The 17,329-nt window shown below is 50.9% G+C and overlaps 1 protein-coding gene across 2 annotated transcripts in view; it reads right to left on the reverse strand.

The window, feature by feature from the left end:
- Positions 1 to 630: 630 nt before the first annotated feature.
- MTMR4 (myotubularin related protein 4) overlaps positions 631 to 17,329 on the reverse strand; it is a 36,415-nt gene continuing 19,716 nt past the window's right edge. For both annotated transcript variants that reach the window (XM_039732896.1, XM_039732895.1), the window contains exons 7-18: positions 14,827 to 14,940; positions 9,505 to 9,701; positions 9,156 to 9,284; positions 8,021 to 8,132; positions 7,414 to 7,609; positions 6,778 to 6,963; positions 5,821 to 5,991; positions 5,560 to 5,714; positions 4,013 to 5,219; positions 3,569 to 3,679; positions 3,238 to 3,326; positions 631 to 2,855 (exon numbers count right to left, since the gene is read on the reverse strand). In XM_039732896.1, coding sequence (XP_039588830.1) covers positions 2,678 to 2,855; positions 3,238 to 3,326; positions 3,569 to 3,679; positions 4,013 to 5,219; positions 5,560 to 5,714; positions 5,821 to 5,991; positions 6,778 to 6,963; positions 7,414 to 7,609; positions 8,021 to 8,132; positions 9,156 to 9,284; positions 9,505 to 9,701; positions 14,827 to 14,940 — 2,845 coding nt within the window. In that variant the 3' untranslated portion in view covers positions 631 to 2,677. The remainder of the gene's footprint in view (positions 2,856 to 3,237; positions 3,327 to 3,568; positions 3,680 to 4,012; positions 5,220 to 5,559; positions 5,715 to 5,820; positions 5,992 to 6,777; positions 6,964 to 7,413; positions 7,610 to 8,020; positions 8,133 to 9,155; positions 9,285 to 9,504; positions 9,702 to 14,826; positions 14,941 to 17,329) is intronic.

Consider the following 17,329-nt stretch of genomic DNA (forward strand, 5'->3'; position numbering starts at 1 on the left):
CTCATCCAGTGCTACCCCCTGCCATGGGCAGGGACACTCCCTCTGCCCCAGGCTGCTCCCAGCCCTGTCCAGCCTGGCCTTGGGCACTGCCCGGGATCCAGGGGCAGCCACAGCTGCTCTGGGCACCCTGTGCCAGGGCCTGCCCACCCTCCCAGGGAACAATTCCTTCCCAATATCCCATCTATCCCTGCCCTCTGACAGTGGAAACCATTCCCTGTGTTCTGTACCTCCATCCCTTGTCCAAAGTCCCTCTCTTGGAGCTCCTTTAGACACTGGGAGGGGCTCAATAGTCTCCCTGGAGTCTTCTCCAGGTGAACAATCCCAACTCTCTCAGCCTTTCCTTCTAGCAGGGAATCCTGCCTAACAATGCTTCCTTAGAAAGAAAACAGCTCCTTGAGTCCTTATGGGAGAGTCTGGAAGGCCCTGGTTATCCTGGGAAGGACATCCTGCGGGTTGGTTTGGAAGAGGGCAGAGGTGTTCTGTGCCCTACCTGTGATTCTGATTGTAAAAAGGGATATTAAATCCCTAACACACCTCAGTCAAGGGAAAAGGTGGTGAGTAACAGCAGCTTGAAACCCCCTGGGCAAGCAGAACTCCCCACAGAGGAAAGAAGGGGCCAAACCCAGCAGCACTAATATAGAGATTTTATTTCAACTGTATCGAGTTGTACAGCACATTTTGTTTGTCACAATGCCATCAAACTGACTGGAGTTTTTGGCCAGCACATTGTGACACTGGAACTCACAAGAGCTAAAAGCAGTTTGGACTAATGGCCTGAATGGAAGGGCCAGCAGTACCTGGTTTCTGGCTTCCTCATTACTTGCAGTCATTCCAACACGTGCAAAACAGGAGCAAGTTTTTTCTGCCAGGCCAGTGATCACGCTTCCATGTCTGGCAATGACTGCAAGGTACAAGGCAGGGGAGAATCTGAAGCAAGGTGCCTTCTCTTCCCAGAGCCAAGTTGGTTGTTCCCAGTATGGAAAAGAAGCAGAGTCTAAGTACAGGGTCTTCAGAAGATGAGCTTCACTTACACATCAGGATTTACAAAACCAGAGGCTGACAAGTCAAAGTGCAGGAAAGGGTCCTTATTTCTTTCCTTCTGATGGAGATGACAAACCATTACAGAAAGATCTGGGAGATCACAACAGTGTCGATTCCTTTGCCTTGTTAGCAGACCAATCAATGTCCTTTGCTTTGTTAGACCAAGGTCCTCCCTGCCACATACTGAGTCTCAGCTCCTGAAGTGCAGAATATATTGGAAAGAAAACCTACATTTCTGCAAAGAAACGGCCCACTTTCAAACTCTTCTTCCTGACTAGTATCCACAGATGCCTTACAGAGGAGGCAGGATGGATGCTCCCCAAGGGATCAAGGGATTACAAGCCCACTTTATAAACCATTCTTCCTTTCTAAACCCAGTTCTTTGTCCTTAGGATGAGTTGGGATTCCTGCTCTCTAGTTTAAAGAAAAAGCAGAGAGGCATTTACAAGTTGGCAACTCTGAACTTTGACCACTGTACAGGAGACAAAAAAAGAAGTCAAATTCAAGAGGCATTTCAGGTAGCACTGGGGCAAGTCAGAGAGATTGTTTCCACCACTGAACAAATGCCACATGTCATGGTTATCACTGCAGCTGTACATCCTAAAGTGAAAAGCACAGACCGTAGTGTCTATGTTAGCCAGTGTCCTTCCCCACCCCCATTTTGGTATCGATGCTTCATTCTCCCTTCTTCGGGTTACATTAAGTGCACAGAAATATATAGCAGCATTTGGACTGAAACCCTCACATACACCAGACAGCACATTCCAGGAGGTAAAACAACACATTATGGCCTATACCCTCAAGGTATCAAGTTTTCCGGATAAAGAGCAGTAGGAAGTGGAGAGCTGAGGGCAGAAAAGGGGAGGAGGAGCAACACAGGAACACGAGTTCTGTTTCCATGCCAGGAGAGGATCAGGGTGCCATTCCTGTGTTAGCACCAGGCTGTGACACAACTGCAGACAAAGCAGATGGGCAGAGCAGAAGTGAAAAGCCAATCTCCCATCTCCCCATGGTGCTGGGGGCAGGGACAAAGTCCAGTGCGACACCGATCCCAGCGGAGCCTGAAAATGGGCACAATCTGCTCAGCCCTTTTCAGCTGGAATGAATTTCTCTTCAGAGCCCGAGAGAAAATCAATTAGTGATGGCCAGTGAGTCTTGTTCACCAAGCTGATCGCAAATCACACTCAAGAGAAGAAAATCTGCTCCAGGCTGAGGCCCTTCTGATGCCCATGGGACCATCAGGAGCTTGCCCTCTTCCTTCTCACAGACAAGCCTGCCTTTGGAGAGGGAGGTGGTTCTAAACATGCCTTTCTATTGCTTTGGGGGGACTTTGCACAGGCAAAGAGCTGTGAAAACATTGCTTTCCAGCCCACAAAAGGAAGAGGTTGTGATCTTCTCTCAGCCCTAGGCCATCAGGGCTACACCACACAGGCCCACCAGCTCTGGGGTGGGAACACAGCAAACTCTGATCTGAGCTCCTCTGCTCCAGCCTGGTAGTGAGGCTGCTGCAGACAGTGCATTCCAGCTTGGTGTTCAAGTGTTGCACCAAAGGCCTTCACAGATACCCTGGAGGCAGAGTCACCCTTCAAACCCACAAGAGAAAAGGCTGGGCTTAGACAGGTCCCTTGTCTGGCATTCAGCTGGAAGCTGTGGCAATGGGTTTCTTCATATGTTGGCTCATGAGCTCCCTGGCACGAGACACTTGGATATGGTCATAACAGGAGTTACAAACGAGGACAGGGTCGTACAACTGCTGATCAGGGATGGGCAGCTTCAGATGGCAGCAGGTAGCACAGAACACATTCCCACAGTTCCTGTCAAGGAGCAAGAAAACCAGTGAGAAGAGAGCTGAGACCATGACAGCAGAACTTTAGCAAGCGCAAAGGGTCCAGGTCAGGGCAAAGCACCAGCCTGACTGAGGACTGTAAATGTGTTTTTTATACTGTGGTCAGCAGTGTGAGCAAACTGCTAGTGCTCACAGAGACTCACTGCTGTCCCAGAAAGGGATCAAAGGCCTTGGAAAAATAGAAACAAGAACAATGTAGAATGGAACTCTGCAGGGAAGTGATGAGGCCTGGCGTGTAGTGGAAAGACCTAAAAGCTTCTCCTGGGAGCTGGAGGGAACAGACCTGGCGAAGGGGCATTTTGTGACACCAGGCTGAGGGGAAGAAGGGCCCAGAGCGCTGACATTTTTACCTGCAGTGGTGCCTCCGTTTGGCCAGCCAGAACTCACAGTCGCAGTTGAAGCAGTGTGAGGCCATGTGGTCTGGGACCCACCGCGTGACCTAGGGCAGACACCAGTTAGCTCCCATGTAAAGACCCCATGACAGCTCTGGGCAAGCTGAGGGTGGCTTTGGGCCACACCTCACAGTCAGCCTACCCAGTCTGAGCCATTAGCAGCAGAAGATGTGTCAAGGACATGCTCACTGCCTCACTTCCAGACCACTCTCTGCTGCTGTGCCCACCCAGGTCAGCTGCAAAAAACATTCCCTCCCACTGCATCACAGCTCCATGATGGGATGCATACCTCAGTCTCCTTCTTATCCACAGGTTCCCAGCTTGCTTCTGACAAACAGTCCTCACTGTGGTCAGAACAGAAATCCTCCGTGTCGCTGCCATCTGATTCCTTAAGACATGTCTGCAAAACAAGACCACGTCACCAATCCCCTCTGCTGCTGGGCACACACTCCAGGGCACACCCTGCTCCACACACTCTGTGCTGGTGAGGGACATCTGGCTGGCTCCCGATCCCCCAGACATGGGACAAAGCATCCATGAGTGTGTAGGAGGTTTGGTCCTCAAGCAGCAGAGATACCTCTGGGTGGAGGAGGACATGGCCAGGACAGGGACACGACTGATAGAGGAACCATCTTTCCCACCCCCTCCCAAAGGTATGGAGAGCTGTGGGCTGGAGAGGGAGGTGTACAGGGGTACAGGGACCCAGCGTGGGGTGTGAGCGGCCTGTACTCACAAAGTCATCCTCGTAGTCCATAGGGGGCTCGGCTGGAGGGGCGCAGAAGTGGCGAATGTCCAGGCGCAGCTGCAGCTCCCGCACCTGCCGGCGCAGCTGCTCCACCTCCTGCTTGTAGCTGGCCTCGATCTGCCGCAGCCGGTGCTGGATCACATCCGTGGGGAATGGCAGCCCGTCGTCGTCCAGGTAGAGAGGAGGCACAGGAGAAGGACATTTTGGCGGCAGGTGCTTGGGACCAGAGGCTTGTTTCAGGTGACAGGGCAGCCACAAACGGCTGGGCTTCCCGAAATGTGTGCTCACATGGCCAGCGCAGGCTGAGGGCTTCCCACCTTCCCTGCCAGACCACGGGCCACTGAGGCACAGGCCCGGGGCCCGCAGGGGTTTGCTGCTCAGCCTCTTACTGCAGCAGCCATAGGAGAGGAGGTGTCTGGGTGTGGGCTCCCCATTGGGGAGCGATGTCACCATGCCTTGAAAACTGTCCCAGTTGCACCCCAGGAAGGAGAACTCGCTGCTTTGGCTCTGGGAAATGGGCTTGCGCCATTGCTCCAGCAGGAGCCTCCCTGGCTGGCCAGGCTCTTCAAAGGGCATGCTCCGACCAGCATCACCTCTGCTCTTGTCTGCATCTGGGCATGGGATACCCAGGGCAGGGCCTGGGATGTCCTGAGAAGGGGTGCCTGGTGTCAGGGACTCCTGGCTGGAAATGTCTGGGCAGGTGGAGATTCTTTTAGGACAGCCTCCTCTGTTAGACACAGTGCCAGCAGTCTTCAAAGGTTCCTGGGGACAGGTTTCCAAATGCCTTCCAGAACTGGTGGAAACCTTGTCACTGTTTTCCTGTGTGGAAGGATTTGGATCTGGACCTCTGCCATCCAGTTCCTCCGTGAGTGTTCCATTTCCCTCTTCCACCTCCACAGGGATGCTGCTGGCTGGCACAGCAGACTGGCTGCCCAGCTGCCTGCTTGGCCCTTCATGCTCAGCATGGCTGCTGCCTTGCAAGGGAGGGTTCTCCTTCTCCTCCTCCCTGGGCTGTGCCTCTCCTGTGGCCACTGCAGCACCTTCAGCCCCCTCAGTGTTGGCATGCCAGGCTTCCAAGCCCACCCGCACCTCCTGACAGTGGTTGTTCAGGTTGGGGTCACTGGATGTGCGGGTCAGAGGGCTGCTGGAGTCACAGGCTGAGAGCAGGTCATCCATAGATCTTGTCTTTGGTAATCTAGAACCCAAGAGCAAAGCAAATCTCACAATAAACCTCCCAAAACTTCCCTGGTTTCACTCAAAACTGAGATGAGGGCAGGGAAATATTCCCCATTACAGCTCCAGGGGTTGGTGGAGATGGGCAGTGCAGCTGCAGGAGCTGAAATGCACAACATCACCATGTGGCCTCCTGCCTTTGGGGTGCAGCAGGGACCTCAACTCCTTCTTGGAGTGGCTGGGGCACTGCTACAGAGCTCTTGCTCCCACAAGGAAGATGAGGGAAACTACAAGAAACTACAAGAAGGGCAGGAAGATCTGTGGGTATGCAACACCCTGAGCCTGAAGCTCTAAGCTCTTACCTGTCCAAACACCTGCCACTGAAGTCCTGGCTCTGAGATCCGGGGGGCATGTAGATGTCCATGTCCTCCTGTCCCAGAGGATGTGGCGAGGAGGCCGGGAGGTACACGGCTGTCCAGAGGTGCAGGGCGCGCACATGGCACACGGGATGCAGCACCTGCAACACCGTCCGCGTCAGATCCAACGCCTCGGAAACCCCTTCAGCCCTCCCCAGTGCCTGCCAGGGGAAAAGCCTGGAAAGCAGGGTCAGGAGCTCTACTGACCTGCTCGGATCCAGGCATATAGAGCAGGTTGTGGAAGTTCTTGTTGCCAGCCCGCAGCAGGGACCACACGGAGCACGTGCGCTTGTAGATGTTGTGCATCTCGCGCTCACAGGGGCTGTTCCCCAGGAAGGTCCCGTAGAGGCAGGAATAAGTGTGCTGCACCAGCTTCACCTGTGGCACAGAGGGGGAAACACACTCAGAGCCACGGGGAAAATGGACATGCCTACAGGAGACATGTCTTCCCTTCCTCTGGGATGGCTCATGTACTGCCTGCCCTGGGTGACCTCACTGCTGTCCTGGCTTCCACACTGGGCAGGACAGGGATCACTTCAATTGAAGGGAAAGTAACACTCAGCTGATACCAAACCCATCCCTCTAGAACCAAATGACTCTCTAGAACCCTGTCCTGCATTTTTTGTTAAGACAGAGATTAATTTTTTTTCCCCTATTTTATTTTTTTAAAAATATTTCAGACCCATGTAGCTCTGAGATATGCAAATGAAACCAGTACTGCTGTTGGCATCTGAATTCCCTGGGGTGGAAAGGGACTGGAGAATGGATTCAAGAAAACCAGAGTATATAAACCCTCTACCACCCCTTCATGGGAGAACACATTTAAACTAAAAGAAAACGAATTTAGATGAGATGTTACAGAGAAATCGTTCCCTGTGAAGGTGGTGAGGCCCTGGGCAAAGCTGCCCAGAGAAGCTGTGGCTGTCCCATCCCTGAAAGTGTCCAAGGCCAGGCTGGAGCAATCTGGAGTAGTGGAAGGTGTCCCTGCCCATGGCAAGGGATGGATGGAATGAGATGGGCTTTAAGTTCCCTTCCAACCCAAACCATTCTGGGATTCTGTGATCACATCACGATGTCCCAGGTTCTGCAGACCTCTTTTCTTTCAACTCCAGTACTGTAAAACATCACGACCAGACACTGTCTCTGCTCACATGTATTTCTTACCAGAAAAGCTTCATTAAATTCGAAGAGGCAGGGAAATTGCTTCAGTAGCTGATGAACAGCATCCAGCCACTGGAGAAAAACTGGGCACTGCTCGTTCTGATCCTCCACCTTTTCCTGGTGTCCACAGCGATCCCCAAACTTGTGACCAAAGTCCAGCCAGTCCGATTCAACGAGCACCTGGAAGCCCTATGATTAAAAGAAAAAATAACTGCAGAGACTTTGCTGAGGACACGTGGCAGGACAAAGCAAGCTCCAGCCACCAGGAAAGGCTAGGAGGGAGGCTGCTGCGGTGCCTGGTTTGGAAGCAAAGCTCACCAGGACTGGAGGTTTCCAGACACAAACTAACAGTTGTTATGTCTATGCAATAACCAGCTCAGAGAATCTAGAGCAGGGAAGCAGCTGAACTTTGAACACAAGATGGTATGTCACACAGCACTTCCCCAGGCTGTGCAGAGGAATGAGGAACAATTCACCCAAAACAGGCAGGAAGAGAACAGAGAAAACTCAACACCCACCACAGCAGCTCAGAAACACCACTAAGCTTATTCCTAAATGCAGCACTGCTCCTTTCCATGGGGATTCTGAGATAAAAGTTGCCTTTGAACAGACATGAACTGCACCAGAGCACAATCCTACCTCCATGGTCCTGTAGTAAGGGTCCAGGAGAATCTTTGCTAGCGCCACAATCTGTGGAGTTCTGTCCCAGCCGTCAGAGCAGTGAACCAGCACTGGACGCCCTTCTCTATCCACAGCATTGGAGACCAGCACTGCTGCCTTCAGCATGACAGACAGATGCTGCAGCCACTTGGTGCTCTCCAGGGCTGAAAGCCAGCTGCAAGCAAGAAAAAGGCAAGAATGGTTGCTTAGCTGTCTACTGAAGAAATAAAAATACATCTTAACTTCAGTTTTCTTAGAGTCCTCAGTGAAAATCAGTCTTTTCTAAAACATGTCCCAGAGGAGCCAGGGAGCCTGGAAAGAAGGGCAAAGAATCCAACCCCAAATTTAATTTTTCTCAAATAAAACCTCCAGAGGATACACACAACCAAGTGACACTGAGACAGTGCCACAACCCCTTCTGGATTAATGGATCTAAATCAGCAGCATTCAAGCACTGTGGACACTTTCCCATGCCTCCATTTTCTCAGTTAGAAACCTGGGACAAAAAAAAGGAAAATGGAGTGGAAACCCTCCCCAGGTCACTGACGCATATGGCATCAAACTCAGCTAGAGAAGAGTCACTCACTTGCTGGGGTCTGGCACTTGACTGCAGACAGCACGCAGATACTGGAAGCTGTTCCGGATGGAGTGGATGTTGGCCATGCCCATGAACACGACTTCACAGTTGGGGTAATACTCTGATACAAGAGACAGGAACATTTAGAGAGAGCTACAGCAGCTACAGAACATTCCGAGCTGGAAGGGACCCACAAGGGTCATCAAATCCAACTCTGCTGCTACTGCAGCAACTGCCTCCACACCCCAGTGCAGCCACCCCTCCCACACCACCCCTGGTATTCATGGAGTCACTAAGGTTGGAGAAAACCTCCAAGGTCGTTGAGCCCATCCATTTCCCAGCACTGCCAAGGCCACCATTGACGCACGTCCCCCGGTGCCATATCCACGGAGCTGTTAAATCCCTCCACAGACGGGGACTCTTAACACTGCCCTGGGCAGCTGTGCCAGGGCCTGACAACACTTCAATGAAGAAATTTTCCCCATATCCAACCTAAACCTCCCAGGGCACAGTTTGATGCCACTTCCACTCATCCTGTGCCTTGTTCCCTGGGAGCAGAGCCTGACTCTCACCTGGCTGTCCCCTCCTGTCAGGGAATTGGGCAGAGCCAGAAAGTCCCCCCTGAGCTTCCTTTTCTCCAGGCTGAGCCCTTCCTCAGCTGCTCCTGGTGCTCTAGACCCTTCCCTAGCTCCATTCCCTCTTCATGGTCTTTCTTGTCCTAATGGGCACAAAACTGACCCCAGTGGCCAGATAAGGGGGACTGTCACTGCCCTGTGACATTGCTGCTGGTAAAGCTCAGGTATCATTGACCTGTTGCTCACCTGGGCACACCTAGGCCCATGTTCAGCTGCCGCCAACCAGCACCCCCAGGTCCTTTTCTACTGGGCAGCTTTCCAGCCACTCTGCCCCAGCCTGGAATGTTCCAGTGGGGCTGTTCTGAACCAAACACAGGACCCAGCACATGGCCTTACTGAACCTCATCCAATTGGCCTTGGCCTGTTGATCCAGCCCATCCAGATCCCTCTGTGGGAACCGGCTCCCAGAGACCAAGCACCAAAATGCTGTCCCAATCCCCAGCTGTGCCCTAAGAGCCACTGCCAGGCCCAAGAGGAAGATGCTTTGGGATGTTCTTGGCCCTTGGTACCTTCGCATTCGCAGCCGCCTCCCTTGGCCCTGTTGGCCACAGCTGCCGTGTAGGATCTGGCATCAAGGATCAGCAGCTTCTGAGGGGTTCCTGCGTTCTCCACGCCTGAACACGCTGTCAAGGATGAGTCTGCAGGGACACACAGGGACTGAGATCCCGGCACCTTCCTCCCTTCCTCCATCCCAGTGCCACCGTGAATGAGCCCAGAGAGCCACCCACACACCACAGTCATGGCACGATTGGGTCCAGGTTCTACCCCTGGACACTGGGGTAAAGCCCTGCCCTGGGACAGCCCTGGCAGCCCCTCTGCGACGTCCCCACTGAGGAGGGCTGGCAGGAGCCATCTCACCGAAGTCGGCGTCGCAGGGCTCGCTGCCGTCGCTGCTCCCGGCATGCGGCGCGGCGCCCGACGCCCTCGCTCCGGGGTTCAAGGCACAGGCTTTGGCAATGGATGTCACCAGGTACTCGTCGTCGGCGTTCCGCCAGCCCCACCAGCTGATCTCGGGCTGGCTGCAGCGCGCGATCACCGCCCCGTTGCGCACGTGTCTGCGGGGAACAGAGAGCCCCGCTGAGCCCCGGCAGCGCAGGGCCGGCCCGCCACACACTCCCGTGCACAGCCACACCGCAGCTACTCCTGGCTGCAGCTGCTCCAGCTACAGCACTGACTCTCAGCAAGAAGTGAAAAAGGGCAGGGAATCTCAAATAACCATTTTTGATCACTGCAGCACTGACAGAGAGGCTAAACTGGACTTATACTTTTATTTACAATAATATAGAATCATTTAGGTTGGAAAAGACCTTCAAGACCGCCAAGTCCAATCTCTGACTTCTATTTATACATATTAATATATCCTGTAGCCTATAAATAGATAAGATAGATATTACTGTATATAGATATGACTGTATTTATAAATTAAACCGGAGAGAAGAACTTAAAATCATTATGGTTGTATTTTGGGAAAGTAATAGTTATTTCACAGAATCATGGAATACTTTGGGTTGGAAAGGAGGTTGAAGATCATCTTGTTTGACCCCTTTGCCATGGGCAGGGACACCTTCCACTTGATTTTAAAGCTGTTCTGTTCTCTCCTCTTTCTTTATTTCCTCCCTCAAATTACAGACCTGTTGTTAAACCATTTCACTTATCACCTGTAAGTTGGGAAGATGAGCTCACTTGGCATCAGACCAGGGAGTTTCTGGGTGGAGGCTTGGTGTTTATCAACAACCCCTAAATGTGAACCCTACCCTGGCTGTGCTTACTGATGAGCAGGCCTGAAGTAAGAATCAGTGCATTTCTCACATGAACACACTGGTCAAGTCATTCCCAAGTGGCCTGGAAAGGGAAGGGACTGTGATGTGACAAAGCTGCTGACGATAGAGAATGACCCAGAGAGTGTGAAATTTAGCATTAATAAGTGAAGAGTATTTACAGATAATCAAAGCATAACCCCAGCTGTGACACAGAGCAGTTTGGTGCAGATCCCAAAGACTTTGAAGTCACTGGGAAGCTCTCAAAAGCCTCAACTCAGTGCCCAAGAGAAGCATGAAGGTTAAGGATCTGCTAACAGTTACTGGGAAAGGAGTAAGAAATAAAATATTATGGCTTCACATCTTAGCCATCCTAAAATGACACAAGTTCCTCTCAAAAAGGATCATGTTGTAGTCGAACCAAGCTCCAGAGATGGGTGGCACAGACACAAGCAAGCACTGGAATGGTTATGCCATGTTTCAGAAACACAAGTATTTCTTGGACAAGAAACAAAACCAAGAGTGGACTCACAGGCACAGTGCAATGTATGTGGAACTACTAACTGGTTCCAGCACTTGGTGGCAGGTTCACCAAGTGACCATGAGATCGTCACCCATTCTCCCAAATGGGTGTAGGAAATCTAAAATAGCAGATGCACCAGGAAAGAGCACCTACATCCCTATCCTGTTTGTTACGTTTTCCTGAGGTTCTGCTCCTGCTACCTGGTCCTTCTTGGAGATGGGAAACTGAACTCAACAGCCCTGAACCAGACCCACACACAAACCATGCTCAATCATCCCACCACCCCTGCTGCAGCATTTATCTGGAGACCACAGAGTCAGGGCATGATTTGTGGTGGAAGGAACCTTAAAGCCCATCCCATTCCACCCCCTGCCATGGGCAGGGACATCTTCCACTGTCCCAGGTTTCTCCAAGCCCTGTCCAGCCTGGCCTTGGATGCTTCCAGGGATCCAGGAGCAGCCACAGCTGTGCCAGGGCCTCACCACCCTCACAAGGAACAATTTTTTCCCAATATCTTATGTCACCCTGCTCTCTGTCATTTTATGTAGCTTCCTTAATGACATCTCACAGATAATAACAATGAAGACTTTAAACTGAAGCCTTCCAAAGAAATAATGCTCATGTCTGGCCAAGTCAAAAACCGTGGGGACCCTTTACTTTAAGTGCTGCTCTGTTTTGCTAGGTGACTTACAGAGCAGTCACTCTCTGGAGATCTATTCCTGCCTTCAGGATCACTCAAGGATGGATAACAGAGAGCAGCAAAGGCTTTGTTTATGGTAGTAAATGAAACAGAGCCAAGGTGTGGACTTAAGCACCAGCCTGTGATCATCCAAGCCTGTTTGTGAGCCACCCACAGCTCCTGGCCTGTGCCAAGCAGCACTTTCCCAGACAGTGCCTGAGCACGTTTTTTGGGAAAGGCAGGTGCTGTGCCAGGGACTGCTCCCAGCAGGCAGCTTGGGGGGCAGGACAGGGTGCAGGGCACTGCAGCTGCTCCGGGCAAAGCTGCCGATGTGGCCACGGTCACGCTGAACTCACAAAATTCTTGGTAACACAAACCTCTGAGCACTGAAAAACGGCTGGGGACCTTCAAGGGACACGGTGACCTGCCAGTAAACAAGGAAATGTGGCAGCACCAATGAGTGTGAAGCCACCAGCAAGCAGAAAGTACAGCAGGTGCCAGCAGAGGAACCAAAACCACAGCTGAGCTTGCAAGGAGCTTCCCATGGCAGGGGAGCACCAGAACTTGACTCTGGCTTCCCTGCACATCTCCCCAGCATGAGCACAGGAACCATTTAAGGTCTTTTCTTGCCTGGGAGTTTTGGGGAGGTTTTTCTCAAAGGAAAAAGTTTCTTTCTTGAAACTGGAATGTCAGAAAGTGCCAGAGTGTTTTAACTTATATGGAGCAAATTATTCTTTAGGGATCCTCAGTTTAGTTTTAATGACTCAAGACCCTTTCATGGTCCAAAACTGCAATATGAAGTGCCTCTGTAGTTTATCAGTCGAGTTTTTCCTCACAGATTCATTCTGAGCACAAGGCTAGAGTACATCTGATACTGTCAGCATATGCCATTGAACCTCCAACAATCCTCCACAATGGATTAATACCCAGTTTAGTGGAAGGCAGCAGGGGGGTTGGAAGTAGACAATTCTCAAGGTCCCTTCCAACCGAAACCATTCCATGATTCTGTGATCTCCCAAGTCTCTCTGTTATTTCCTGGACAAGTCAAGGAGCTTGGCTTAAAGCACAAGAAAGAGCCTGGAGAGGGTTTACTGAGCTGAGCCTAAAGGTTCCCAACCAAGATGTGTGTGTATAAGTGCTCCATTTCCCAGACCACTGGGATAAACTCTCGTCTCACTGTGGCAGGATGTGAGAGCCCGAGAGCCAGGCTCAGCCATGGGGTGGAGCAATGCCCGCTGTCCCCTGGCAGGGGATGCAGAGCGTTGGGAGGAGCATTCCTGCTGCCACAGGCCCAAGGTCTCCTCAAGGTGGCTGAGCAGACAGAGCCAGAACAGCCACACCATGCCTGTCTGCCTCTCTACTCAGCTAAATAATTGATTGCATCCTTTGCCTTGTTTTAGAAATGGATTGTGCCTGGAGGCTTCTGCATCTCTCCTGTGCATCTCCACTGAGGACTGAGATGGAGACCTGAATTTCTGTTTTGCTTAATAGCTAAATTATACTTTTTCAAGAAATCTGATGCTGTGGTACCTGTGGTGTCATGTTTTACAGCTCTGACTGTGACCCTGTGAGATCAGCATTATCCAAAAGCTCTACGGTCTATCAGAGTCCCTTGGCATGCAGGCACCCATCCATTCTCTCCTGAGCTCCGAGTGAGGAGGAGAAGCTGAGTGACAGGCTTTTCATTTCCACACAGCACAAGGCATTGCAGAAAAAGCCACAACCCTCAAGGACCCTCCTGCTCCAAAGACTAATCTTCAGGGCAAAGACTAAAAAAAGTGCACGAAAATCAGAGACACATGGGCAAGCACTTGCCCCATCTTGTAACATCACTTGTCAGCATCTTCTAATCTGATCCCAGGCTGCAAAGGGTTGTGCTCAGCTCATAAATTACTGGGTACCATTACAGAGATGTAAAGCAAGGAACAAAATAATTGCTGGAGTAGGAAAAAGACATGGCTTTGCCCTCGGGTGGGGAGGCACAGTGGGACAAGCTCCAGCACCAGGCCATTTTTAGCAAAACGAATCACAAATACAATTAACTTCTTAGCTGAGTTGGCTACAAGGAGGGAAAGGCTCCATCCGATAAGCTGTGCTCATTCCCACTCTGCTGCAGAACTGAGTTCCAGAAGGAACACACAGTGTTTTGCCACATCCAACAGCAAGCCATGAAGTGTGATGATGCAGAGTTAAGGTACCTGTAAATTCACTGGTTTTGCTTCCTGACTTTTGTATTTTCCAGTACAGCTCTGATCTTTTAAGGTTTTTTTATATATGGATTTGGTGACTGCTAACACACAGTCTAAGGCTACAAACCATAATGTACATTTTACAACAGCACAACTGCCTGGGTGCCCCTTTCCATCAGCCTCCCGTTGGTTTCAAACACATCAGTCTCCCAGGAGACACATTTAATGAAGAACCTGCCCCTACCCTGCATAGCCCTGCTCCATTGACTGCATGGCCTCCTCCAGATTATTTCTGGAAGGCTGGTTATAGAATTACAGATTTTTCTATAAACTTGAAGGGATCCCCAAGGATCATCCAAGTCCAACCCCTGTCCCTGCACAGACACCCCAACAATCCTGCCCTGGGCATCCCTGGGAGCTCCTGGAGCTCTGGCAGCCTCGGGGACATGTACATTCCCTGGGGAGCCTGGGCAGTGCCCAGCACCCTCTGTGGGAACAACCTTTGCCTAAAATCCAACCTAAACGTCACTGACATAGCCATTCCCTTGAGTCCTGTCCCTAGTCATCAAAGAGCAGAGATCAGAGCTGCCCCTCGTGAGAAGCTGCAGATTTGGGCATTCCCACGTCTGTCCAGGCCTGCACACCCTGCTGAGCACAGGGCACCCAGCAGGATCCTTTTGGCTCAGATTTCTTTGCAAAGTAGCAGCCAGACAAGGACCAATGTGTGGAAAGATTTTGAGAGAACTTTAATTTAACCTCATCTTGCAACATCTCCCATAGGAGGAAAGTCACCCACACCTTCAAATCTGACTGAGAACAGCAAAGGACAGTTCTGGAACACTGCTTCTCTCTTCTGGAAAACACCCTGCTGCAGATGGTGCTGGGAGAAGGAGCCTGGGAGCATCTCCTTTGCAGGCAGAAGGCAAAAGGATAAACAGTTCTCCTAACATCCCTGTCCCAAAGCCCCAGCAGGACTACGAGGACACGGCAGCTGTCATGGGTTTGGGGGAGAGAATTTGGGTTTGCATTTACCTGTACACCACCACAGGGATCCTCTTCCATGACCTGAATGAAGCCACATTCTCCAGCTCCTTGTCAGTGATCCAGACAGGGACCAGCAGCTTCTGGGGATAACTGGAACAAAGTCTGGAGAAGAGAAAACATGAAAGGCAAGATGAGGACTGAGCAATCAAAAATCTGCCCCAGAGCAGCTCACATTTCCCCAAACTCAAGGTGCAGGACTTTGGGGCATCCTGCTCATATCTGTCTCAGTGCAGCCTCAACATGTGAGACAAAACATGCTGTCAGGAATGAGCTGAGAGAAGACAACCTCTTTTCACCTCAGGCCTCACCTCTGGGCTCATACTAAGGATCCTAGTACTTCTCAGGATGCCTTTGGAACAACCTCTGGATTTAAGAATTCATGAGGATTTAGGGGAATAGTCAATAATTTACATGGAATTTTTGTTTTCTTGTAGCAGGCACACACAGAGCTTCTGGTAAAGAATGGCCTACCACTTTCTGCCTGACAGAACACGACACATTGTTCAGTGAGGAAGACACAAATCTGCCCAGAAATTTAGCAGTGGGGACTGGGAGTATGCAAATAAAGTGACAGGAGTGAGATCTACATCATAACTTGTTTGGTAGGGTGCCAGAAATCAAATTCTTATAGCTATCTGAACATGTACCAGTAGTGAGAGAAGAACTCTGAGAGCAAAGACCACTGCCAGAGGGCAGGGTGACATGGGATACTGGGGAAAAATTGTTCACTGGGAGGGTGGCGAGACCCTGGCAGGGTGCCCAGAGAAGCTGTGGCTACCCCTGGATCTCTGGAAGCATCCAAGGCCGGGTTGAAGAGGGCTTGGAGCAGCGTGGGATAGTGGAAGGTGTCCCTGCCCATGGCAGGGGGTGGAATGGGATGGGCTTTAAGGTTCCTTCCACCACAAACCATTTTGGGATTGTAGCACACACAAAATTCCAGGAGTGCAGGGGGGCTTTCTGGGTCCTGCAGCTCCTCCCCTGCCCCTGCTGCTCCCAGTACAGGCCAAGGGCAGGCTCAGACACAGCAGTGCCTGGGAGCTGGACCAGCTGAGCCCCTGCAGCCAGGCAGGCACAGGAGGGTACACAGCAAGGAACAACAAAGAGCAGCTCTGGCTCAAGGCTATCCCACATCATTTAGCAGGAATGTTTCAGGGCAGATGGGGAGCAATGTGAGGAAGATGACAGGATCCAGCCAGTAAGCTCCAGAGGGGGGTCTGGTGTTCCTGAGCCCAGGCTATTCCAGCTGATGGCAACAGGCACAATTCAGTATTAGTTTATGGTGCTAGTGAAGAACTGCCTGCCACATCGGAAAATGGCACTGCAGTGTCTAGACAGCTCCTCTGAGAGCCCCAGGCAGAAAGCAGGAATGGCTGAGGGATAAAAACAATTGGGTGAGTATGAGGAATTCAGGAAGCAAAATTAAAGCTGTCAGTTAAGAAGATGAAGACTAGGTTGTTTGTGGTAGGATGTCTGGGCTTGGACAACTCTGAAATGCCTCAGATTCCATAAGTAAAGGTGGTCAGGAAATTAGAGAAGCAGTGAAGCATGACTGAAGATGCAGGAATGTGGGAGGGGGTTAGCACCTGCTCAGGTCTGGAGGAACTTCTGGAATCGCTGAGTCTATACATGAACAGGCTTTACTGAAGTGCAAACAGTTCCCTGACACCTCAGATGAAACATGGGTAAGTTTTAAAAGTACAGACTGGGGAGAGATAGTCCAGGAGAGGCTCAGGAGTGTATCTTCCAAGAGTTAAATCACTAAAACTCTGTAGCCTTAGGAAAACAGTAAGATAGAAATCAATAAAATTCAGGTAGGAAACAGGACATCTTTAAGAAGTGAAGCCAAATTCAAGCAGGGTGCATAGAAACAGACAATAAGGTCAAGACAAAGAGACATGTCTTTCTAGGCTAGAATTCCAGAGGAATACAGTAGAGGAAGTGAAAACTCAGGATAAGCAACTCTGTTGTCTTAACAGTATTTTATAAACTGATACAAGGAAGGATATCTGTGGCGCCCTGAGTTTCAGGGTACAAGCTTTATAGGAAGGCCGAAATAGGCTGAGCTTGTGAACAAAGTGTGGGCAACTTCCAGAGGAAGGTGGGGGTGACCAGCATCCACCAGAATGTGCATGGATCAAACCCCAAGCCTAAAGAGAAACAGAACAGCATTGAGGCAACACTACCAACCCCTGCAGTGACAGTAATGGCATCCAAAGAGAAGAGAAGCAGAAAGCCTGCAAGGGCAGAAATTCCCATGGGAGACTTGTATTGCTTCCACACAGAACACACAAGTGTCTGAACCAAAGGTGACATTTTCAGACACAGCCAGGTGTTTCTCAGTGCTCGCAGCAAAATCATACAGAAGTCTCTGACTCTTCCTTTGGACCTAAGCTGCTCCAAAGTAGAATAACTGAAAATTCCCTTTGTTACAGCATTCATGACTCAGTAGATTAAAAAATGTTTTTAGAGGGGATAAGGCTCCCACAACAGT

This window comes from Passer montanus, unplaced genomic scaffold (assembly GCF_014805655.1).
Source record: "Passer montanus isolate IOZ18808 unplaced genomic scaffold, ASM1480565v1 scaffold81, whole genome shotgun sequence".
Lineage (NCBI taxonomy): Eukaryota > Metazoa > Chordata > Aves > Passeriformes > Passeridae > Passer > Passer montanus.